At 47.0% G+C, this 25,251-nt stretch overlaps 1 protein-coding gene across 1 annotated transcript in view; it reads left to right on the top strand.

Moving 5' to 3' along the window:
- Positions 1–425: 425 nt before the first annotated feature.
- The window catches only part of LOC119379076 (synaptic vesicular amine transporter), a 30,947-nt gene continuing 6,121 nt past the window's right edge, over positions 426–25,251 (top strand). Inside the window, exons 1-6 of the mRNA XM_037648242.1 lie at positions 426–506; positions 5,769–5,919; positions 5,979–6,359; positions 6,425–6,691; positions 6,859–7,187; positions 7,253–7,436. Coding sequence (XP_037504170.1) covers positions 456–506; positions 5,769–5,919; positions 5,979–6,359; positions 6,425–6,691; positions 6,859–7,187; positions 7,253–7,436 — 1,363 coding nt within the window. The 5' untranslated portion in view covers positions 426–455. The remainder of the gene's footprint in view (positions 507–5,768; positions 5,920–5,978; positions 6,360–6,424; positions 6,692–6,858; positions 7,188–7,252; positions 7,437–25,251) is intronic.

Here is a 25,251-nt window from a genome sequence, read left to right on the forward strand (position 1 = left end):
ACGAACGGATTACTTGAATTTTTCATAATTTGCCACGGAAATTTGATATATATATATACGGAGTTAAGTAGGTGAATGCGTGAAACAAAACAAAGAAAAATAAAAGCATAAATTTAGTTGAAGCGCATTGGCCTCAAGGCAAAACACGAAATTGTCTCACCTGAGGGAACGTAATAATCCGACTGACGATGTCGCGGGCATACAACCATCGCCGTCGTTATGGGAATGCCCATATATATATAGTTTGTGGGCTCAAAGCCACCTCCTGTTCACCTCGCTGACATTTCGATAACGATGAAACGGCACCTCGCCACTTTTGCATCTCACCTTGTAAATGTGCTCAGCGGCGTACAACAATGCTCTCGAGATTTCTTTTTGCTGTTTCTTGGACGACGACATCGAAGCAGAGCTTGTCAAGCGACTGATCTATACGCAGCAGGCATTGTGGTTCCGGAATGGCGTCTTTGCGCAACACGAGCAGCCCACTCTCTCACAAGTCACTGCAAGTAATATCCTCGATTTAATGCTTAACTTATCAGGGATCACTTTGCATATAAGGATATTTGCACGAACTTTGTTATCAATGGTATGTCTGGCAATAAGCGCTTTAACTTCAAAGCCAAAACAAGATTATTGTAGCTAATTTTCACAAAGCAGGCGAAGCTAGCACGCTCATTTATCTCGCTTATGCATGTCAGGCTTTCGACGAGATGACTCTACGTTCCTCAACTGATTTCAGTGTACCAGATCTCGTTAAAGTGTACCATTATACGGAACTGCGTTACGCAATATATTCTGACAACAGAAAAAAAAAATCCACGAATAACGCGCGAAGTCGTTCGTTTAAAAAATTAGACAAAAAGGCTGAGACGCGGCACCAGATTTAGAGCCACAAACTCACATCAAGAATCAACCCTCATAACTAAATTGAACAGCACGATATCATAACTAAATACTAAGCTAAACGCAGAGAAACAAAGATACCTTAACGCAGTGGTGTAAATCCAGAACAATCTCAGGGGGGACACATCGTGATGCCATGGCGGCCATTTTGTCTTTTCATAAATGCACGTTTTAGTTGTAATTATATAAAAATTAAAATCATGTTTTCAAATAAATTAAAAAGAAAATAAGCATTGGCCTGAGCAACGGATAGTTGGTAAATTAAGTTAGTTTCTAAGTGCAACTAGAAGGTATAGGCTCCAGCGTATTACTAGCCAATATGTCATTCGGGTTAAACAAATGCTAGCACATTTTTTTTGTTATAACGCGTAAAGGAACAGCTTTTCTTTAACATCAGCTCCAATAGTGTATACTGTTAGCCTCCCACGATTTAACCCTGAAATCTTCCTTGTAAACCGTGTTTATATTCACCAGTGATTAAAAAAAATAATACTATTATATTCGAGCCATCGCATTCATACTTCATTGACTATGGCTTCCACCAAACTGTCTACACAAATAAATAACGGTAGATGATCGGGGATTCTTTACGTCGCGCTTCAAAGGCCAGCATAATAAGCATTTGCTACACGTCAGAAGTCACCCGTATCATTCCAGAGAGCACGATCTCTACGGTGCCTTTTGAAACCAAAAATAGTTTTCACTTTTGTTCATTTCTACTCATTGGAAGGGCTTCAGATTTCAGAGTTGATTTTAAGGAGAGTGCGCTATGCTTAACTGTCGAGCAATTCAAATATGATATTTGAAAGGTGAATCTCCAGCGGTGACCCACCCCCCCCCCCCCCCCCCCCAGCCTGAATACAAGAGGGGTCAGGACCCCCCTGACCCCCCTGTGATTTACGCCTCTGCTTTAACGTGACACTCCTTGATCACTAGTGATCCTCAGAGGTTCTGGAATAACTTTCACTCAGAACCATCATCGCTATGAGAACGATGTGAGGGAAAGAAAAATCACTCTGTCTGACACAATGAACGAGCACTCCCCATCAGTTTTAAATACCAATAACGGCGCTATGCCTTAACTGACATCATTACGTGGGCCACACATTCAACCGCCAGAGATAACGAACGAAGCCATTCTGTCATTGCAGCTGAACATGAATAAAGCAGTTGGACCTGATAAAATTTCAAAGTTACCAGGAGATATGCCGAGGTGCAATCGATAGAGTGGCGCATCATCCGCGAATCGTTCTCATTTGCACGCCTACCTTACGAATGTAAAACGGCTACGACAATCTGAATTAATGAACGGCAATACAAACGGACCTTCTAACTTTCGATCAGTATCACTCAGCAGTGCGACATAATATATATATATATATATATATATATATATATATATATATATATATATATGCAATGCTATATGTGAACATGTCAGCCAGAGGTTGAGAATGTCACCATATATATATATATATATATATGGTGACATTCTCAACCTCTGGCTGACATGTTCACATATAGCATTGCACGGCGCCGAGCAGCGGCTCCGTTTACACGACCACCCCAGGAGGTGTCCAACTCTCTCACAGGCTCGAACGGTGTCTTCGCGACACGAGCCGTTGTCCGGTCCGCGCGACAGCGGGTTCCTTCTCCGCAGAACATCGTGTGGACGACGAAATCTCGTAGGCTCTTGCAAAGAGTACGTTAGACTTGCTGCAAAAGAAACACCTCAGTGCAGACATATATTGGACGCAGGTATGCATCGAAAAATATCGGTGTTCTTTGGTCTATACCCACGAAGGTGGCCTGCAGCAAACGACGCGCCGCCGGATGCCTTCAGCGACGGCTCGGATGCGAGTGATCCGACGTCGAGTCCCAGCGAGTCTTAGCGTCGAGTCACGCAAAGACTCCGAAATCAATAGTTGATACAAAACACAGAATACCGAGCAGAATGTACGGTGCGCAAAAAGACTACCAATGCTTTGGTTATAGCAAACGATATTAATAATAGTAACTACAGTGTTAACACGTTCAGAGTCGGGATTCTGTGGCTGCTCCGCACCATGCAGTGACCGCATTCTTCCTCGCTACTTAATAAGAAAAAGAATAAAAGTATGTACGGCCGGATCATGAGCTTTTTTCATGACACAAGAAAACTTTTGTTAAACTAATGTCTCAACCACTGCTCGAAATTGGTCCCGTTAACGTAGGCGAGGCCTACAGGCCATGAGCTATATACAGGCGAACGTGGCAGTCGATGACGACGGCACTCCTCCGTGTACATTGGTGCACTGGTACTGAACTCAGCTCCTCCTTTTAAGCATTGAGTATTTCAAGGCAGCTTCCACACACGCATATACAGCAATGTGAATATGCCATTCAAGCAAATGTTCGGCCAAACGTCTCAATACCGTACAGGCACTGCGCTCTAACGTGAGAGTGCAATAAGTTGCTCCAAAGGTGCGTAATATATTATGTAGAATTGATCGCTGCAGCGCCCATTATAATTCGGACAAGAGAGTATAGAATTTGTGCTTAGATTAGTAATGCAGTGGACACCTCATAGTCACTGGTAAACGGGACAATACGTGAATCTCTTCCGATGCACACAGGCTCCGTCAATCGGTTAGCCTTTCTACTCGACCGTAAGCGGACATTTGAAAAAAAAAGAAGAAAAAAGAAAAAGAAAAAGCTCGAATATGACATCACCAATTTGGACGATTTCATTCTAAACACAAATATACAACCATTGTTGGAAATTTCGCAGGATTCCACATTTCCTTTTTTTTTTCTTAACATTTCACGACGATATATCATGCGTGTATAGCCTTTTCCCACGAGAGATAGCTATATATATGCAGTCACTAGCGTTGAAAGCTGGTCGAGTTGGTACGGGATCATCTTCGAACACACTGCACAGCTGGACAGGATACAAAGAGGAGACAGACGAGCGGAAAAAAAAAAAAAGGAAGAAAGAACTACAGTCGGTGGAAACCTGTTGCTCTGTATATGAGCTCTCTTGTCGTCCCGAATCGCTTACATTCACTTCTCTGTTTCTTCGCTGTTTACGACGAAGGCGTGCCTCATTGACGACTTCGCCCAGCGCGAACCGCTTCGAGATGCACTGCACGCGCCGCTTTTCTTTTTCTTCCACTCTGCTGTGCAGTGAACGCAGCACCCATCGCACGAAATGGCATTCGCGTCCTGCTTACTTGCATGTGAACGAAAGAGCACGCTGCATGCTTTCGGCAGACGCCTCTGCCCTTGGAAACACGATGTAGGGGAAAATTAAAGCGGTTAGTCCGAAGCCAGCACATTTGTCGTCCTTTTTTTTTTTGCATATCGCGAGAAACTCTAATCGGCTTAACAAATTCGTCGTCGCGATGTTTCTTTCATTATGTTTCAGTCAGCGTGCTTCATTAATGATTAATCTGATTCACGCCTTTTGTTTAAGAAGAGGCCACGATGGCGTAGGCATTTGTGTCGAGACAAGATGGACAGTCTTTGCCACGTGATGTCGTGGGCGTCGGCAGGGGGCTGCAATAGGGGCACTTGCCCCCTTCAAGCTACGCCAGCACTTGCCCCTCACCCAAGCTACACCAGCACTCGCCCCCTCCCCCGGCCGCGATGCAACAGGGGTTTGCACCCCCCGAGACAAAATCCTGCCGACGCCCGTGCGTGATGTAGTAGAGACTGTTCTATAGGTGGTCGAGGAAAGTGGGAAATAGAGGTCTATTCGTTCACCTAGAAGCCGCTTGTTTTTTTCTTAATTTAGACAAAAATGAGGATTTCGACCACCGAATTCGCATAGTTGCTATATTACAAGATTGTAGGTAGAAACAAACCTCTATGCAAAGTAATAATCCCCTTCGTTGTCTGCTGAGCATTTTCCATATATCGAATAATTGGGCACTTGACTGGAAAGCTTGCAGACTAGTTGCGAGTTTAATCGTAAGTGACGAATTGACACGTTTCTTTCTTTACCCTTCCGACGGTCTACGCCGACAGGCAATGCTCGAGGCAAAAGACGCGAGGTAAACTGAGGTATGTGTAGGCTAGTGTCATTAGTTTGACGTATACCGCTTGCAGGAGAGCACTCACGGACAGACATGCAAAAAAGCAAGAAAGTGTTTCGTTATATGTACGCAAAATGGACATCCTTAGGTTTACCCACAGCATATATGTATACCCTCAAAGGCAAACACTTGGTTAAAATATGTGAGAATTAAGGTTGACGGGCACTTTTCTACCTGATGAGAAACAGAGTGTTGTGGTGTCGCATAAATTTACTGCTGTATCGGTTGTTTTTTCTTCTCGTTCGCGAGATTGCCTGCTGAACGCTCGGCACACAAAACAGGCTATTTTGAGGAAGGGCGTTTCTTTCGAGCTGCGGGCCGCGTGTTCCGGTATGCGATGTCATTCGCGCCGGGAAGTCCCCCGCTCTGCATGTCGCGGAAAAGCGCTCCGTGACTAGAACCTCTAATCGATTGGCCCAACCTCTGGGCACGAGTAGCGAATGAGACTGCGACTTGCTGCTTGGCTCCGCCGTGGTCCGTCACTGCATGAGCTTGTTTCATAGGCAAGCGAGCAGATGACGTAGCAGGTTGGCTGACTGTCCATGCTAAGACCGTGAACAGAGCACGGTGGGTTCGTTAGGCGCCCCTGTCTTGAGGGGGTGCAGCCGGGGCGCCGGGAGGGGGGAGGGGGGTCCGACGCCGGCGTTCGATTGGAGGGGGGTCGCCGCCGGCAGATGTCGCCCTCGGCGGCGGAGGGCCCGGGGCCGTGGGGCCCCGCGGGGCTCAGTCAGCTCGGCGACAGCGTCCCGTGGGGCAGGCCGGTGTGAGCGCGGGCACCTGTTGCAGCGCACCTGTTGCGAGCTCGGTGGGCCCGCAGCTGATCGATCGGCCATGCACCTGCTGGACGTGGTTCGCAGCTGGCGGGACTCGAGGCGCCTCGTGCTGCTCATCGTAGCCGTGGCCCTGCTGCTGGACAACATGCTGCTCACCACCGTCGGTGAGTGGGGGGGGCACGCCCTATCGATTCAGACCCACCGATCGATGCGCTCCCCGCAGTGCCCATCATCCCCAACTTCCTGTACGAACTGAACCGACCCGCGGACAAGAACGACAGCGGCGCCGATGGCGGACCTGCGCTTCTGCTGAGTCCACCCCAGGCCACGGACAGCAGTGACTGGGAAGTGCCCGGCCGCACGCTGGTGCCGCCGGCGCCCACCGAGCCCGAGCCGGCACCCGCGTATAGCACGCTCAGCCCCCAGGAGATGAAGACCCGCCACGACCTGCTGAATAACGAGAATGTCGAGGTGGGCATCATGTTCGCCTCCAAGCCAGTCGTCCAGGCGCTCGTCAACCCGGTCGTGGGACCGCTGACTAACCGCGTCGGCTACTCACTGCCCATGTTTGCTGGATTTCTCATCATGTTTGTGTCGACACTCGGTGAGTACGCGGCGCACCAATCGCTGCCCTTCCTGCGCTGATTCATGGCGCACCCGCTCGCGCAGTGTTTGCGGCTGGAACAAACTACGCCACGCTCTTCCTGGCGCGTACGCTGCAAGGCGTGGGCTCCGCATGCACCAGCGTGGCCGGCATGGGTATGCTGGCCGAGAAATATCCTGATGACCGGGAGCGTGGCAACGCCATGGCCATCGCCATGGGTGGCCTCGCCCTGGGAGTCATGATCGGACCCCCATTCGGGGGCGTCATGTACGAGTTCGTCAGCAAGAGCGCCCCCTTCCTCGTGCTCGCAGCCATAGCGCTACTGGACGGCCGTGAGTGCCCGAGGGGCTTCGTTCAAATCTGTTCCTTGAACTGGCACGTTCCCAGACAGCAGCGATGACACGTAATCACGAGGCTAACTATTGAGCATGACACTTGAGGCTAGCAATCGAGCACGCTCTGCTATGCGCCGGATCTTCCGCAAATCCGCTTCTCTCAGTATTGCAGCTGGTGGTGTTGCGGCCAAGGATGCGGCGGGACATCGAGCAGGGCGCCTCCCTGAAGGCGCTCGCCCAGGACCCGTACATCTTGGCTGCGGCAGGAGCCATCACCTTTGCGAACCTGGGCATTGCAGTGCTGGAGCCTTCGTTGCCGCTCTGGCTGATGGACACTATGCAGGCGCCCCGATGGCAGCAAGGCGCCGTCTTTCTGCCGGCCAGCATCTCTTACTTGGTTGGCACAAACCTTTTCGGCCCAATGGGCCACAAGCTGGGCCGATGGCTGTCCTCCATGATGGGTCTCTTCATAATTGGCATCTGTCTCGTATGCGTAAGTACGTGCGTACACTGGCACGGCGACCGCGCTTTTCTCAAAATGCACCTCGCCGCTTACAGATTCCTATGGCAAAGAACGTGAACCACCTAATCGTCCCCAATGCTGGAATTGGTTTCGCCATCGGCATGGTTGATTCTTCCATGATGCCCATGTTGGGGTATCTCGTGGACATTCGGCATTCGTCCGTATACGGCAGCGTGTACGCTATCGGAGACACTGCATTCTGCGTCGGATTCGTCCTCGGTGAGTGGCATCAGTCAGCGCGATGATTGTATGCAGTACGGGTGCGCTCCATCCACTCAGTGGGTGGAGCGCCCCCTATACTATTTGGGAAAGCTTTTTCGCAATAAAGATAGTTGCGAGTTAGCGCTCGTCCTACTCTCTGTGTGCTCTTCTACGACCCGCACCAAATTCGCGCTCCGCATTTTAGTATATGAACCAACTAGCCCAGCAACAAGTTCTATCTCTGCTTCTTGGTGGGAACCACTTAAGATACCTTCGGGCCTTCATTTTGACATTATACATCCATGCCATGCTTTCTACAGCGTGGTAAGTCGACTGAGTTGGTAACTGTTGTTGGGTTACAGGCACATCGTACTGGCCATTGACCACTGCGTTAATGAAACGTTATATTGCGAAAAATGTCTCCAGCAGCTGGTGAGCAGTACATTTGTTCTTGGCGAGAACGAACATCGAATGGCGTGTCACTGTAGCATCTCTTCGTGCGAAAGAGACAAGAAGATAAAATTTATTGAGTGAAGGGCAGAAGAGTCGTGCATTCCTCCCGCCACCTTGCTGTACGCTGGGTGGAGCATTAAGTTTGTCGTGGTTGTTTATTGTGCGCTTCTGGAGCGGTTCTGGACTGATTGTGTCATGCTTTCTGGGGGTGTTAGCCGTACGTGAGTCGGGCAAAGGTGACGCCGGGTGTAACGTTTGACATAAGCTCTCGTTGTTTGCTCACGGCTCGTACGTACGCTCGCTTTATTTCGGTACTATTGGTGTTAGCTGCTCATGCGTACGCGTATTTGAATATTAAGTGGATGACTACACATATCAGGAGAGAATGGGATTTTGCCTCTAGCTAGTAGCAATCTCGGGTTGTGCACGGATACGCATGTGGTGTGCTTGTACTATGGCATTATCTACTTGATTTGTACTTATCGCGCAGCGTCTGTGTTTTTAATGGGAAACCGGCGATACAGACTCGTACAAAAGATAATTACACACGCACAGTAGGAGCGCTGGGTTTGCAGTGACAAGGGGAAAGTTTTCAGCAATCCGTCCTGCCCACTGCGTTTGCGTACGAGTGGGCATGTTTTACAGGTTTCCTGTTAATTCATATCAACTCACTTAGCAAGAAGTGCTGTGATAGAAGTGCTTGAAGGCAATATCCTGAGCCCTATCACAAGAATATTCCAATAATAATAATAATATCTGGGGTTTTACGTGCTAAAACCACGATACGAATATGAGGCACGCCGTAGTGGAGGGCTCCGGAAATTTTGACCATCTGGTGTTCTTTAACGAGCACTGACATCGTACACGGGCCTCTAGCATTACGCCTCCATCGAAATGCCACCGCCGCGGCCGGGATCGAACCCGCGACCTTCGGGCCAGCAGCCGCGCACCGTAACCGCTACACCATCGCGGCGGACCAAGAATATTCCAGGGTGCTTTCTAAGGTTTCGGATACACCACACCACTAAGAAAACTAATCGAGCGAATAGTGTACAAAATGCATACCTGCCAAGTCTCCCGGATTACCCGGGAGACTCCCGGATTTTGAACGTTTCTCCCGGTTGTACATCCAGTTTTGCCCCGCGCGTCCAGTGCATTGCGCGTCCCGTGCGTCACGGTGACGCGAGATGGGACGTTTCGCGTACAGATGCGCTACACGCAATTTAAAAATTGATCCTAAATGTGTTATAGGTTATATCAGCCGTTAATATTTCGTAGATGATGCGTTTGTGTACACACAAATCTATCCCACAAGTTATCTCGCCTTCAAAATTTTGTGTCACTACTGCTTTAAGTGGAGAGCCCAGCACTTAAAAGGGTAGCCGTTACCGACGTCTGTCGAGATAGCGCGTTCGCCAGCGCTCGCGTCCGTCCCCGTCTCAACGGCGCCCCTTATGGTCCCTTGCCCGACGAAATAACTGGTAAGCAAGCGACGACAGGCCTCGCACGCGGAGCGATGTTATCGCATGTGCCCTTCGCGCGACGGTGACGGCCGGGTCGTTTCATCTCTGCTTCAACCGCGTTGATCCCTAGCGCTAGCGCGCATTTACTCGCACGTGAAACAGACGATGCGTAAGCGATGTTATCGGTTTGGACTCTGTACAGATCAGCGGCGACCGCAAAATCCCGCTGACAGTGTCCATATAATTGCTATCGCAGTAACCCCCCCCCCCCCCTTGTTGAGTAGATCTCCCGGATTCCGTTTCTCCAAACTTGGCAGGTATGAAAATGTGAATTCCGAACCGAGTTTATAGCGAAATAATATGCATTGTAAGAAGTTCAGGTCTCAATCTGAAGTGCTTTCTGCTGTTCCAATGTCTCTGTAGCATTCCAGACTGATATATTCCACTTGCCTGAAGTTTTGAAAATGCGCTCGGCCAATGCGTGTGTTGTAACAGTAAGCTCTCGACGGGACGAATGAGCGGTATCAATTTTTGTGTGTAAATAAACTACAAGAGGGTGTCAACAGTTAAATTCGATGACACAACCTCTATACATTCGGTATATGGATATAAAGTATTTCAGGATGCTAAACGCAAGGTTTACGATGTCTTTCTTGAGTAAACCAGCTTGGGAATGGGTAATGGAACTTTCATATACTCTTGAGTGAAACCTTCAAGTGGCGTGAGGGCGTTTTTGGAACTACCTGGAGCAAATAAAATCTATGACGCGCAGTATCTCCACACGTTCACGAAAGCTAAAACGCTGGCCCACTTTATTATATAGTAAAAAGTTGGAGGCTGGAAAGTATATTCGCTCCTTATAAAATTTGACTGGAAACGCCTCGCGTTGGTTACTTGGTAAACAGTGGGCAACTATTTATTACGCATGCAGTAACATGACGCTAGCCTAGGTCGTATGAAGAGATCGTCTGTAATTGAACAACGCGAGTAAGAACGATTTGTGAAGCCTATATAGCTTCCGTCGATGGACTTCTCGAAGCCTGCCGCAACAGATCGAAGCAGGAATATTCGTCATCCGCAAACGAAGAAACACACAGCGTCGAGGCGATGAGCTTAAGTAGCTTTCTTCGCTTTTTCTTTTTTATCGCGAAACCACAAACCAATGCTTTGCCGCGCATATTTCGCGGCTGGCCCTACCTTGCCTCTAGCAGTATGGCCGCATGAGAAAAAGTGCTAATGTAACCTCGTTGGGCACAGCGCGCCAATATGCTGTTTTCTCCCAGAATTCCTTCGCCATTTTGATTTAGCGTCACACGTCAAGTGATCACTAGAGGCCGGATTTTCAGGCATTAAATAAGCTAGTTTTAGGCGCCAAAAATAGGCACGCAAAAGAACGTTTTAGGCTTCCAAAACTGTAACTATAGGCGCAATAAATTTTCACATAAATGTAAATAACTTCAAACGAAGACGTGCGCGACTTCTATCTACGACAGGAAAACAAAAATGTCATTGCTTAAGATGGCACAATGGCGCCAACAGTTGAACATATCCGTGCAATTGTGCTTTTGTCCCGCACGGTTCGCAGAACACGGTCTTTCCCGTGTTCTGCACGGTGATACAAGTGTCCACTGTCGAATCAACACACTCCTGGGTGTATTTTCGGCATTGCTGAGAAGGGCAGAGCAGGAGCAGATAGCCAGATCGCTAAAAGATCAGAAGGGAGGGATTCCTCCTATTGGCCGGGGTCGAATCGCGTAGAGCCAATTTCTCCTGTGTCAGTGAACCATTGGCGTAGCCAGGGGGCGGGGAGGGGGGGTGAAACATTTAAGTTTTGCATGTGTATATATATACACACACATTCACACTCACGCACGAACATACATGAAGTATTGTTTACCCCCCCCCCCCCACCACACACAATTCTACTGCAGTGAACACATTACAAGTAAATTACAACAAAACAAAAGCCGCGCGCATGGCATTTTTATTTCTTTATTTGCTCTTCACTCTCCTTTCCAATGAAGCGGTCTCCGCGGTCTCGCATTCGCCAATTTCTCGCGCCATATCAGTGCGGCGGCGAATGCTCGCCGGCGTGTCCCACTTCGCTGCTGCTAGCGGTTGTTTCCGGGAGATGGCTGAACTAGAGGACTAGGTTGGACCCCATAGAGTTCGGAACAGTCAATGTTGCGCGGTAACTACGAATAACGGGCTGAAACTGCACCCGGGAGCGAAACTTGAGGCTAAATAGTGCTCATGTAAGCGCCAATTTTGAAAATAGGCATTTGTAAGCGTTTAGGCACAAATGCCAAAACTAGGCATTTATAGGCACTATAAAAACACTATAAAAGCCCTTCTTAACTCTAATTCATGCTCAGATATTCAAAGTGGCACGATAGGAACGCAAGGAACAAAATAGGCATTTGCCTAAATTTATCCGGCCTCTAGTGATCACATCGCCCCCTTTACGCGGAAAATTTTTCTTACGTAAGCGCTGTTCGCGATTCGCCAGAACACCTATCGCCATCGTGAATGATGGGCGCTGGCCAATGGGGAAACGTTCTTAGGAAATAGGGCACAAAACTCTTGCGCTATAATGGTTCGTACAAGAGAAAATTTCAGCCGATTCTGATGCTGGGCACGTTATTGGCGGAGGTGCCGTGTAAAGGGCATCTACGAACGCGAAGCGTTGTGAATACGGTGAAAACACGCCCACGACTGCGCTTGGAGACACCATGAAAGATTAGGGACCATGTTCACAAAGATTCATAAACGCCGTTCGTCAATGGCCAGCCGCCTTCGCTAATTATAGGTGTGTGTCCAGTATCAGGATTATTTCACGTTTCCGAGTTTATCCTGTTTACAAAACGGCGCCACGAAGTAAGACAAAAACACGAAGGAGCGCACGGAACACAAGCGCCGACACATCGGCGCTTGTGTGCTCTTTCGTGGTTTTGTCTTACTTCGTTTCGTAAATAGGAATCCTTACCAACTAGCCCAATTGTCAGTCCTACTAGACCGAGTTTATCGTGGTTTTCTTACACTTTTATGACATACTCGACGTAGCAGGCTGCGAAAAAAAAAAAAAGTTTATGGCAGCGTCGCACGAGTGGTGCCGAGCCTGAAGGAAGGGCGCAGCTGGGTGGTATCTCTTGTTGCTCTTTATTTTTGCTTTCTCCTTCTGTCTGTTTCTTGTATCTCTTTCTGTCTCCCTCTATCTTTCTCGCCCTTTCTTCTCTTTCTCTCTCTCTGCAACTTACACGAAAGTCTAAGTTGACGCGAGTTTCTGCTTTTGGCACCCATCAAATTGAGGCGCCATGGCCGAGAATCGAACCCGTGTCCTCGACCTTAGCAGTACAAGGCCGAAGCCGCTAAGTCACCTTGGCAGCTGTTCGGTGCAAATAAGTGTTCGCACTTGCTTGTTGCGATATACCAGGACATACGTATACAAACGAATGGTGCTAGCTAAAGTAAACAACGACAAGTGTGTCGGATTGTTCTTCTGGCGTTGTTTTTGCAGAGTCAGCATGCATGATTTAGACGTAGTCTTCCTCCAGCTGGTTGTGACTATTTGTTATGGGTATTTGCCATGTTCGACGCTCCATATCATTGTTTATATGTATACATGTATACAACTCATTTGTGTCATTGACTCCACCTTTACAGACTTGGCAACGGGTAATTACGCGCCGATAACCTTCACTTTTGTCAATAAGAACCGATACGCGATGCACGCGATGTCATCATTGTCTGTCGCACTATGATATGCTGTGGAACGCCTCCCCCGTGGCCTCGCAACTACGTCGTGTGTATGTTTGCGTGTTTGCAGGGAATTATCGTCTATAACGCATACTTCATACCGCCGGCGCTATTTTTGATTTTTGATTTCACGACCACCTAACACATCGCACGCAAACAGATCGCCATCTTGTTACGAAGAATTTTCATGCGATGCGCACAACGTAATCCTCCTTAATTGCTGCATTGGTTTCATAGGCCCCCGAAATGCATGCAAAAAACGCGACTGCTTTCAGAGCTTATGAGTAGCGTTGTTGTTGCGCAATATCTCCCTCGTGTGAGCTATCCAGGTACATAAAAATTCGATAAAATGAGCCACGCTTTCTTTTTTGAACCGCTGCGTCACATGAATATCGGGAGCGTTCTACTTAAACAGGTCGGGATGTGCTGCTGTGTGGAAGTACTCGATGAATAGTAATGGGTGCCCTCCTACGTCACTGAAACCGCCATGTTGGAGCACCGCATGGTGGGACGCGAAGTTTGTGATGTCACGTTTATCATATCATTACATCGCATGCAGGTTCTTTCGTTATTCACGCGCAGAGGGCAATCAAGTTGCGGCCGCGTCGTTATCACATCGAAGCAGGTTAACAGCAAAGTGATTATGCTGCCTTTACGTCATCAAAGCCACCATGTTGGTGTACCAGTACGTTAAGAAGCTGCGTCCATGACGTCACGTGCAAGCTATCTATATTCACTCTTCAGTGAGGCAAGGGTGTGCGCTTTTTGCTCTTTATACAGAACATTTAAATGAAATTTTCCAGAATACGGTCACAGGCTTTTGTTATGGCACTTCATTAGTGAAAGTACTTGCTTATATATGTGATTGATGTTTGGTTTCTAGTCTCAGATAAGTAGAGCGTCGAAGGAGTAATAGGGATAATGCAGTCGATCTATCGAACTTTGGCGACATTGACTGAGATATATGCAGACGCTGTGTTCCCCTTAGTCAGTTTCAATATGGCAATTCACGTTGCTCTGAATGTGGTATAAAGCCTTGGCACGCATCTGAGGCCGAAGGTGAACAAGTGAATTGTCAATCTGCCTCCTTCAGCTGTGTGTGTGTGTGTCTAATATATATATATATATATATATATATATATATATATATATATATATATATATATATATATATATATATACTTTCGCGATTTCACACATCGGTTTCTACGGAAGGGGCTTCAATGCCATGTCTCAGTTCACTCGCCTCCCCTTCTTGGGTGCTCCGTTGTTGAAAATTTGCTCTTCGTATGGGCTTGAAAAAAAACCGATGCTGTTTTCAGCATCCATTTCATTTAGCTTAAGCCGCAAAGGCGTTGTTGCGGTATTCTATTGGCATGTTCTTTTTTGTTCCATATCACTATATCGTACAACACTTGAAAATCCTCGCTTGCCTGATGCAATGGATTGTGTTAATACGTGCGTCTCCGAGACCAAAAGCTTTATTCTTTAAACTTCATACCTCGGCTATTTCTCTGCACAGATGATGGAAGGCCAAATGCTTTTTGTTCCCTGGCCATAAATGGCAGGTTGTGAAAAAGAAGAAACTGTTGATCACTGCGTTATTGATTGTTCTGATGCAGTGTTTACTTTGGGATGTTCTGCATGAACATTAAAGAAAGAGAGAGTTCAATATTAATTACATTACTATCAGGTACCTTGATCTGACAAAGGATAATCCTTACCGTAGTACATCATATTCTTTATTAGCTTGCATAATCGCTGGAGAACAAGAATGACATAGATATATAGGAATAGCGAACCGCTGCGAGCGACAAAGAACATTCTTTGAGGAACAAATGATTCAAGCGTTCTAGTGATCCCCTTGACTAGATTCATGCCTCAGAGTTGCGCTTAAAGCTGCGTCTGTGTTTAGCAGAAGTGCATCGGTCTTTCTTTCTGTAATAGCGTAAAAAAGTCGCGCGATATCTCAGTGGTTAGCGCGATCGACTCTTATAAATGTACAGTCATTTACTACCATGGGTTTAGATTTAAGTTGAGTAGCCAGGAACCTCGTCTTTTTCTTCACGCTTTGGCAATGACGAAGCTGACTTTCTTTTTATTATGTGTTGATTAGAAGACGTTGACGCTTTTATGTAGCGCCGTCTACTTCTTTTCGCAGACAATAGGATTATTAAATATCCCAGCCATGAAAAAAAAGAAACTACACAAAATCGCACCTAGAGACAGCTTGACAGTCAGGGCACTGCAATTACCATAAGCGCAATGCCCATTCACAGAGTGACACTAAAGACGACGCAAAATACAGTCCAGGCACGTAACACTATATATACAGTTCACATAAAAGGCAGTCACAAGAAGGTTGACGAGGTGGCCTGACGAAGGCACAAAAATTTAAGGAAACTTCCATGAACAGAATTATCCGAGATATGCGTAGCGCTATGATGGTCTTGCTTACGCGGCTTGTTATTGACGACAACGTGAGGCAACATTGTGTTTCACATTCCACATCCTCCCCCATGCACGTGTACCGTGTACCTCTTGTGCGCGCCTTGCCCATCCTCGTGTTTCCCGTTGTACGTATTTGTTCCAAACAAACAAACAAACAAACAAACAAACAAACAAACAAACAAACAAACAAACAAACAAACAAACAAACAAACAGACAGACAGAACAGACAGACAGACAGACAGACAGACAGACAGACAGACAGACAGACAGACAGACAGACAGACAGACAGACAGACAGACAGACAGACGGAACAAGACAAGACGACAAGGACGAGCGCTTTTTCCGTCCGTGTGTCATTTTTTGGGCTGCAGTTCTTTGCAATCCAACACTGCCTTGCCAACACGAAGCTATGGCTGCAAGGCCCAACTCAAGAGAGTGGTAAGCTGGGCTAGTTGGTATGTATTCATAGTAATAAACAGCGCGAAAAACTATAGACAAAAACGGGACGAGCGCCCAACTCGCCACTTTAACGTATTTGTTACTAGCATAATGAGTACAGATCTACGAGTGCTAATGTATGACACGTAATTACGTCCTCGTTATAGCGCCACACCTGCCATCCGCTGTCAAGCGCGCACACAACGTACTGCGCCAATGCTACCCTTCTGTTGAGAAATGGGTCAATAACGAGTGGCAGGTCAGCCAGGTATGGCACGATCTTCGGTACTGTCCCACATGTTTCGGCTACCAATTTTTCTTACTGACTCGCCCAATAATTGCACCCATTAAAGCCGTCGTTGGCTGGTGCTGACGGTGTCAGTGGACGTCGTCAGCGTAACGGAATTGAACGGGCGGGACAAACCCAATTTCGAGCACTTAACTGCCGTCGCACTAAAACGAAAGGAGAGCATTAAGTGACGGAGTTGTGCAGATGACCGCGAAGGGAAACGAAGCGATGGCTTCGAGGCACTTTCGCCGTATCTGTGCCGGAATCAGCGAGCGGTAGGACGGACGTGACATTGCCCGCCGAAACTCACGCTCTCGGCAGGGTTGTCTCTCTAACGGGAATACGCTAACAAGGAGCGAGATTGTCCGTTTTTTACTTGCGGGCGTGGCTGACTCGTTGCGAACGAGCAGGTAGAAACCGCCAGCCTTCGTCGCTTTGACGTAAACCTACGCTGCTTTCAGCAATCCATGCTCGGTTGAAATTCTTTTGATCAGCTTATTTTTTGAGCCTGTAGGCTCGGCGAGTTTTCCGAAGAAAAAGAGGTGAATAGTGGATAACGGTGATTTCTCTAAGCATATTGCTTTTCCTTGAGTAGCAACTCTAAATCATCAGTGGGCAGAAGCAAAAAAAGAAAAGAAAAGAAAGAAAAAGAGCCTCAGTAACGCTCGAATAGAAAGACACCAAGAAAAACCGAGTGAAGCGGCGTCAAGTATTTTTCAAAGCAAAATATGCAAATGGACATCATGCGTAGACGCCTCTTGTATAAGATAATAATGGACCGGGATGGTGTAGCGAATCTACCCTGATTTTTTTTTTTTTCATTTTCGCGCTTCGTGAGTGGTCCGAGTGGCGATGGATGATAAGAAAGAAGGATAATATATCGAAAAGGACCGTTGCGTTATCCTGGCCTTATCCTTTACATGGCTGGACCTGCTGGGGGAGTCTCATGCACTTTTAAAACACAGTAACGAAGCTAATTTCCTGGACATTTTTATTGAAAACTTCCGGTACTGTTGTCAACCAAACGAAACACAACTGCGGGGCACACGATCGAGGTTGGGTATGTACAGTATTTCCATGTACCGGAATAATTCACCGCAAGAAGTACTGTTGGGATTTGGTTCCTTTAACTGATAACTTCTTTACGGAATGAGCCTCACATATTTTACATTTATCTAGCACGTGCCCGAGTTGTCTAAATCCATTATCCCTCCCATTTAACCAATAGTGTAGAAGTATGTTCGCATGCGCATGTAAAATAATTACTAGGGTTTGAAGTGCCGTGACCACGATGTGAGCAGCGAAACGTTACAAAGACTAAGCGACCGCGTCAGGTCCGGACGTGTACGTCAGCAGTGCAACTGTACGCATGTGCTATAATATCGTGAACGGTGGTACCGTGTTGTTCGAAGAATGATAGACATCCGTTTAGTGAAATTGCGGATGGTTCGAGAGTGCATGGGCACGGCTTATCTCGTCATATTCAAAGAAGCAACTTTTCATAAATGCACCGTTTCATATTATCTGTCACCATTGTTTCATTCATATACAGTTTGAGGAAATTGGTTCTCTCGAAATGGGCCTCATTCTTTAACGTTTACTCATTCTATTTCAGCCGTAACAGCCGTTAATCTTTGAGCCTTGTTTTGTGAACACTGGAGTGCCCGCTGAAACGTCGCGTCATAATGACAGCATTTGGTATTCGATCAGTAGAGTGCATGGTGTACGGTGCCCGTTTGTATTACTGGGGAACGCTGGCTGAAATCCCACCGCTTGATACGCTTTCCGTCACTTTTTTTTTCAATGAGTGTGACCCCAGAGTAGTCTTGGCTTCGGCGTAAACTTATCTGAAAAAAAAAAAAGAAAGTGTCGCATTAGAAGTCGCACAAAGCAGATAAAAACAAGAATTACAGTTTTGACACACTGATGGTTTCTCAAGTACTGGCGCTAAAAAAATTACAGCTTCTCGTGCTCAGGAGGGCCTGAGCTGTGCGGTACACGTTGCCGCGTGACAGTCAGGCATACTCTACGTGCCTTATTACGTTTACCGGATTGTGGATTTCCTTTCTGAAACCTATTAGAACGGAAAAGCGACTCACACACTCATTGCGGTTGTTGACGGAGTGGGTCGTGGGAACCGGTCTCAGAGCCGTGGCAGATGGTAGCTGCGTGGCACAAACATGTTTGTCGGCAACCGGGAATTTGTAAATGAAGCAGTCGCGTGCTCTTCGTCGACCAAACGTTGCTGCCGACCGAGCGATCGAACCGAGGTTTACGTCGTGCAACAGGTATAGAATTGAGCACAGTGAAACGGTGAGGGCGTTTGGGCTATCTAGCAGTACAGGTAGTCGAATGAGTGATGTCTATCGATACATTCTTTTCAGCGTAGAGTAATCGCCAGAGAAGGCGGATTGAAAAAAAAATGTTGTGATAGCATATTGTGCGAGTTATCGCCTCCTGCGCAAGAGGTGGATAAGTGGAGTGGCGTACGGTCATCGTGCCCACAGCCAAGCCGCGACGGCCAAAACCCGAGTCCGGTTTTTAGCGTAAGCAGTTAACGCTTCTGGGCCCAGGTTCACAAAATTGTCTTAGGCTAGAGAAAATTTCTGCGAGTCATGTCGCTGGACATATCATTAGCGAAGGCGGCCAGCCAATGGCAGGGAACACTTACGAAAAACAAGCTTTGTGAATTCGGTCCGTGATCCCTGTTACGGCTATTCTCTATGTTGCTGACAGTTTTTGTTGTTGACAATAATAACGCACATTTATTAAAAGGGTGCTATGTAGTGCTTTCGCATAGTCCATCGTAATCTCGCCATCGCGCTTTCCAACAGGGTCAGAACTACGTCGATAGACACTTACCCGTGGCAGTCTTTCTTGAACACATCATTTTCATAGCAAAATCGAGGAAGGAGCTCTAAAGAAGTAGTACACCCACCTACATTTCTAACTACATCGCGCGAGCGTCTATACCACACGATGTGTCAGCGCGTTACAACGGCGATAATCTGCAAGACCGGAAGTAGTATCGCGCAGGGGAATAAAGCATATCTCTTGCAAGCGTCGTCTGCTACGCTGTTCCTTTCAGGACGATGGACGCCCTATCCTGGTGTCTGGATCAGTGTCCTTAAGGAAATAAAAAGAAAACAAAAGCCGCGTGAATAAAATCTTACTAGCGCGACTAGGATTGGCGAAGCGAAATCGCTGTTGCACGCGAGCGTTTCAATTAAAAAAAAAGTTTCGTGACGTGGCTATCTGTTAGCGCGCGCAAGGTGGCCCCCGTAGATAACAAAGGCCGAGAGTGCTTCCTTCGGAAAAAAAACAGCATAGCAGACGATGCGTGCACTGGAGATCACTCCGTGCGCCTGCGCATATTGCCGCCGGTATCGCAGATTATAGTCGTCGTAGGCTTTCGCATATCGTGCGGTCGATGCCCACGCGATATAGTTAAGAATGTGTGAGGGTGTACATGGGTACACAAAATTTTTATTTATTTATTTATTCACAATACCTCAAATGCTCCAGTGAAGGGGTTTTACACGAGAGATGGGCTATTACAATGCGTTAATTGTGTCGATGCTCGATCGCTGCTTTGAAGTTGATGATACTGGAGTGGTCACAACGTAAGGAGGAAGGTCATTCTAATCTTGTGCTGTCTTGACAAAGAAGGATGAAAAGTGCGCGATAGTGTGAGCATTACAGCTTCTCCGTGGTTGACGCGGTCTGAATGGCGATGTGTTAGCATTTGTGCTCTTTCCAATTAGGCCACCGTATCGTTTAACATGTCCAGCGTCAGGATTACCTGAAAATTTCTGTTAGAACAGCACTAGCCTAATAGTTTTTTTTTAATGAATACGGATCCAGGACTGGTATTCAGTAAATTAAAACTACTGTAGAGTTTCACGTGTCGAAACTAGTGGCCGACTCCGGATTAATTTTGACCATCCGGGGTTGTTGCTGAGCGTGTGCCGTAAACGGTGTTCTTGCATTTCGCTCCCATCGGCCGCCGTAGCCGGGATTCGAACCCACGTACTCTGGCTTTGGAGCGCGACACGTACCTTACTTACGAAGCTACTACGGCGGGTATAATTAGTAAATACTAATCACGATATAGCAAGGGGATAGTGCTTTAGGTATTTTTAACCTCTGTTTTTGTTTGAAACCTTTGTGACAACCTGCAGCGTTTCGACCTTTTTCTCTTTTTCCTGCTTTTTGTTGTGAGCATGTATGTGATCGCAGCAGAAGAGAAACGTATAAAGTGACGCAAAAAAACACAACAATTAAAGCATCAGAAACTCTGTCGAGGGCAGAGCGCGTTATAATAGGCGCGCGCAGAGGATTTCGCGCGATAAGGCGCTTACTCACGCCTCCAAGGACGCGTATGTCGGCGGAAATTAGAGAGGTCTTCCTGCTGGCGAAGTTATACTCCGGCTGACGAGTATTTCACGATCCCCTCGATTCGGCTGCGCATCACGTCGCTTTCAATACGAGCTCCTTCTACATGCATTCTCACGCGCGCGCATTCTCAAGCTTCGTGGCACGCAGTTGGCCGCCTTACGGAAACTCGAGCGCTAGATGCGTCGCATTTTTGTTCCGCTTTTCGAGCAAAAAATCAGCAAGCCGCGCAATCAGGTTTTTGTCGTACACGCACGCTCTCTCTTCGAGGCGCGCTGCAAGAAGTGCACTTGTGCCTAAACATTCTCGAAGCATCTTGTCACACAAGGGCTCTCTCCTGAATATAATACTAGCTGCGTTATCTGCGAAAGATATTTGTGTTACTTACGCCGCTGACTTCTATGGTTGCCAAATTCTGAAGCTCAGACGTTTCAAAGTGGCGATATGCCAAGCACTCCCTTTTAGTTGAAGGATGCTTCTTACTCGCTGCAAGTTATTTGCTACGAGAGTGACAACAACCTAATCATTCCTGGCGCTTTCCAGATTAGAATTTATGAGTTGAGCCAAATATTAGCGACTGTCAAGACTACTGATAAGTAATTGCATTGCCTGCCCTATTTTACAAAAATCATCGGTTGCGATTCGCTTGTTTAGCGATGCGTTACACGCGGCTATGACCGTCGCGCGTGAGTAAATCGTTTGTGCGATGATGTGCGATCAGAGTTAAGTACGCTGTGCCTTGCGTGTTACACCGCATTTAACAAACATAATTCACTCATCTTCGTCTCAGCACGCAAAACTCAATTGGGTTCAAAACGGTAAAGGCGAGCAGTCGTATCGTGCCGTTCGCGTAGGGCGTATACTGCTTAGGATAAGTGCTGAGCCACATGACGCGCGAAAGTGCTTGCTGGAGCATCTCCTCCGAGTCAGCACACACAGCGATGATAGCAGTTTTTTCTTTATTTTTTTTTACCGATTGTACTACGTCAGAGACGGCGCGTGCCATACGACGTCGTGGATAATGCGCTAAATTTCAGTGACACCTACATGGGAGCGTGCGACAAAAAGAGTGGTTCACACTTTCGAAGCCCCGCACGTTCTATTAATCGTGTCCTAAAGGTCACTTGCACATATAAGCAGTCAACTGACGACACCAGTGCACCTTATACGAGAGCTTAATGCTTCACTGGGACTTATCCGGATTATCCCGTAAAGACAACGCCAAGCCCCACCTAAGCCACTGGTAGCGGCACAGCCGCCACTTTAAAGGAAGGTGTCGCAGACTCGATCACGAGGAAAAGTGCTTACAAATAAATTAAGCTACTCGTGGAGTGGCGGCTTTGCGAAAAACTGGAGATGTCGGCTCGTGCGAGGAAGGCGTCGTATCATCTACCGCCGGTCTGTGCAGACTGGAGTGTCGGTCGTCCTTGCACTCTGAGCTGAAAGCCGGCAGTCTGTGTACGATTTAGCGCAAGGCATATGTTAACGCGGAGCCTCTTCCGAGGCATACTTCTACGTTTAAGGCTATGCATAGCGTTTTTGTTCAGAGAATACAGATTTTTTAAAATTAAAAGACTGTGACATTAGGTCACCTCTCGTCTTCGCAAACGATCTCTTCGTCGAGGCGTACCTTGCCACACCTAAAGTTGCGTTGCAAAACTTGTTAACTTTTTATCATCAACTTGAGGGCAGTTGTTCGTTTGGGAAAGTTGTTGGGCGTCACGATTTGTGGTGTACCTATTTTTTTAGAAACGAAGAAAAATCTAGTTAGTTGATATATAAATAGTCAAAGTTCAAAGGCGATATCGAAACCAAGCCGCGCATTAAAGGCGAGCGCTCCGGTACGCCAGACCGCAACTTTCCGTGACGAGGTAGTGACGAAATTTGATACATGATGCATGTTTTTATTTGTACAACCTTGAATAAAGCTTTCAATCCAGAAAATGTGACCGGACACCAGGTGTTCATCGGTGCGAATTGTTATCGAACTAAATGGTTCAGCGGAAAAGCCAGCTTCGTTTACACGAATACTTAGTGCATGTGCGCGCTTTTTCATGGCTTTCGCCCTTAATTTAACCTACAGTATGAATGTGCCGTTCCACAATTCAAAATGGCAAACATGTAATAATATAATAATAATAATAGTAAAGACAATCGTTGCAGTCTTTTGTTGGATAAAAGCACTTAGTCTCATTCGCAGGGTGATACAGCGCCTCATGTCTGCCTGCGAATGAGGATAAGCGCATTTAGCCAACAACGCAACTTACGCCTTTCAGCATGTCCATTCAGTATTGATAATAACAATCGCTTGGGCTTTACGTGCCAAAACTCGTGCCAAAATTATAGTGGTAACGTTGTTGGTCATCCGGAGAACGATTTACTGCCAAATTTACCAAACTTTTGCTGTTTTCAACTGAAACCAATAGGATCACAGAGGTGGACTTCCTCTCACAAAGTCTCTAAATGCAGAGAAGCCAGCTTTAAAGGCGCTTATTATGCACGCGCAGACATGTTCAATCACGCCCGAGTTCCCAACGCCTGTACGCGCACTGGTTCAAATCACGACATCTTCCTTTCGGTACAGCCCCAGAGAAGGCATTTTGTTATTCAGCTTCATTGCATCGACGTTCGAGCCTGCAGTTGCCGCTCAAGCCCCGTGTGCGAGTGGGTATCGATGCATAACTGGTGCATCGTCTGAGCGCGCTTGCCCACGTTTCAGTTGAACCGCAGGTTTCATATTCTACGTCACAAATTGAGTAAACAAAAGAAAGAAAGAAAGGAAGGAAGGAAGGAAGGAAGGAAGAGGGAAGACTAATAATATAATAATATCAAGGGTTTAACGTGCCAAAACCACGATATGATTATGAGGCACGCCGTAGTGGAGGGCTCCGGAAATTTTGACCATCTGGTGTTCTTTAACGTGCACTAACATCGCGCAGTACACGGGCCTCTAGCAATTCGCCTCCATCGAAATGCGACCGCCGCGGCCGGGATCGAACCCGCGACCAGTAGAAAGAAACACGTGCATTGTTGCGAAAAGTAGACTCATTCGCAAATGTCAGCTCGTGAGAGTCGCTTTGTCGTGGCCTCGCAACGCTACAACTATCACGAACTGACAGTTGCGGACACGTGAGTTGCGGTGGCATATTGCTGTGCTATATTTCTTTATCTCGCTCTTCTGCCAACAAGCACATTGAAAAGTTATTCCGACAACCTCGTAGCACTGCGTGGTCGTGCCTTTGGCTATGAACTTTGTTTTTGCCGCAACTCAAGCTTACTGTGCCATTTCTATTCAATTTCGACGTGTCGCAAGCGTCTGTCAGACAGGAGATGGCGTGTAGGCGCTCAAGGCTATCACTGCTACTATCGTCGGTTGCCTATTTTTCAGAAACGTGTACAAGATTGCTGGAGCATGACCTCATGATATCTTGCCACTCTGCAACGACTCCCGCTGGAGTCAGTAGTATTGCCAAACAATACTTCAGTGGAGTAGACAGCTGGTCTAGTTAGTGCCTAATTAAAGCATAGGGGCAAAAAAGACTATGCGCGAAGTAGAAGCAAAAAGTAAAACTGCTTACAGCGCTCACCCGGTGCTTTTTTTTTTTTCATGCTGTCCCTTTTAATTAAGAATTATGATGTATATACTGTAGTGCTTGTCAATGGGAAGTAGTCACATTTTCACCCCCCCCACCCCTTTCTTTCTCAAGCAACTGCTCGCTCGTAGTAGTGCAAACCGATAATACAAGACTGAAAGAACGAAGAAAAAAAATGTTTCGACAGGAATAATTGCCTATGATAATATGCGCAATAGCTTTCTGGAGTTCTACCGCATCACGATGACACATTCCAGAAAGGTACGGCTGACTTGGATAACCACTGCGGCAATGATTTCTGTTACAATTTTCTCTTTTTTTTTTTTACTCGTTGGTGCTGGACGATCGGGATAACGTTCACGATCATGCAAACATGCATGATCAGGGGAGTCCAATAGCGGCAGCAACGAAATTCAGCAGACGCACATGCTATAAGCTTCCTTTCGCAGCTCACCGTCGAAGTCGCAAACGTACTGTCACATGACACGGCAGTGGCCGTGCGGTGACCAAAAATCCCTTTAATATTTTCGTGTATCATGCAACATCGCAAGATATCAGCACCCATAAAGCCGCCAATAGAAGTTGAGCCAAGAATGAAAAAAACATGGTTGATCCCTCCGTCATAGAAATTGGTACAACATCAAAGTAAAACGTGTTCTTACAGTAGTAGTTGAATGTTTACTGTACATTGATATAAGAGAGCTTTCACAATGTCTATTGGTGTTTGGCAGCTATAGCACCGTTTAACGTGGATGAATCCACGTTGACGCTTGGTGGTACATCTTTATCCCGAGGATTAACGTCCATGATCAATGATTAGACAAACCCTTGTGGTAGCATTTAGTGATTAACGGTGAGAGCGTAATCAGAAACAGCGGAGTGACAGCCAGAAGAGCGTCGCTGCTTGGACGCAGAGCTTGGGCTAAGGTCGCCATCCCGCGGCACGTTAAAGTGTTATTGAGCACCACGGCCGGACTAGAGAGAAACGCAACA

This window comes from Rhipicephalus sanguineus, chromosome 1, assembly GCF_013339695.2.
Source record: "Rhipicephalus sanguineus isolate Rsan-2018 chromosome 1, BIME_Rsan_1.4, whole genome shotgun sequence".
NCBI classification, from domain to species: Eukaryota; Metazoa; Arthropoda; class Arachnida; order Ixodida; family Ixodidae; genus Rhipicephalus; species Rhipicephalus sanguineus.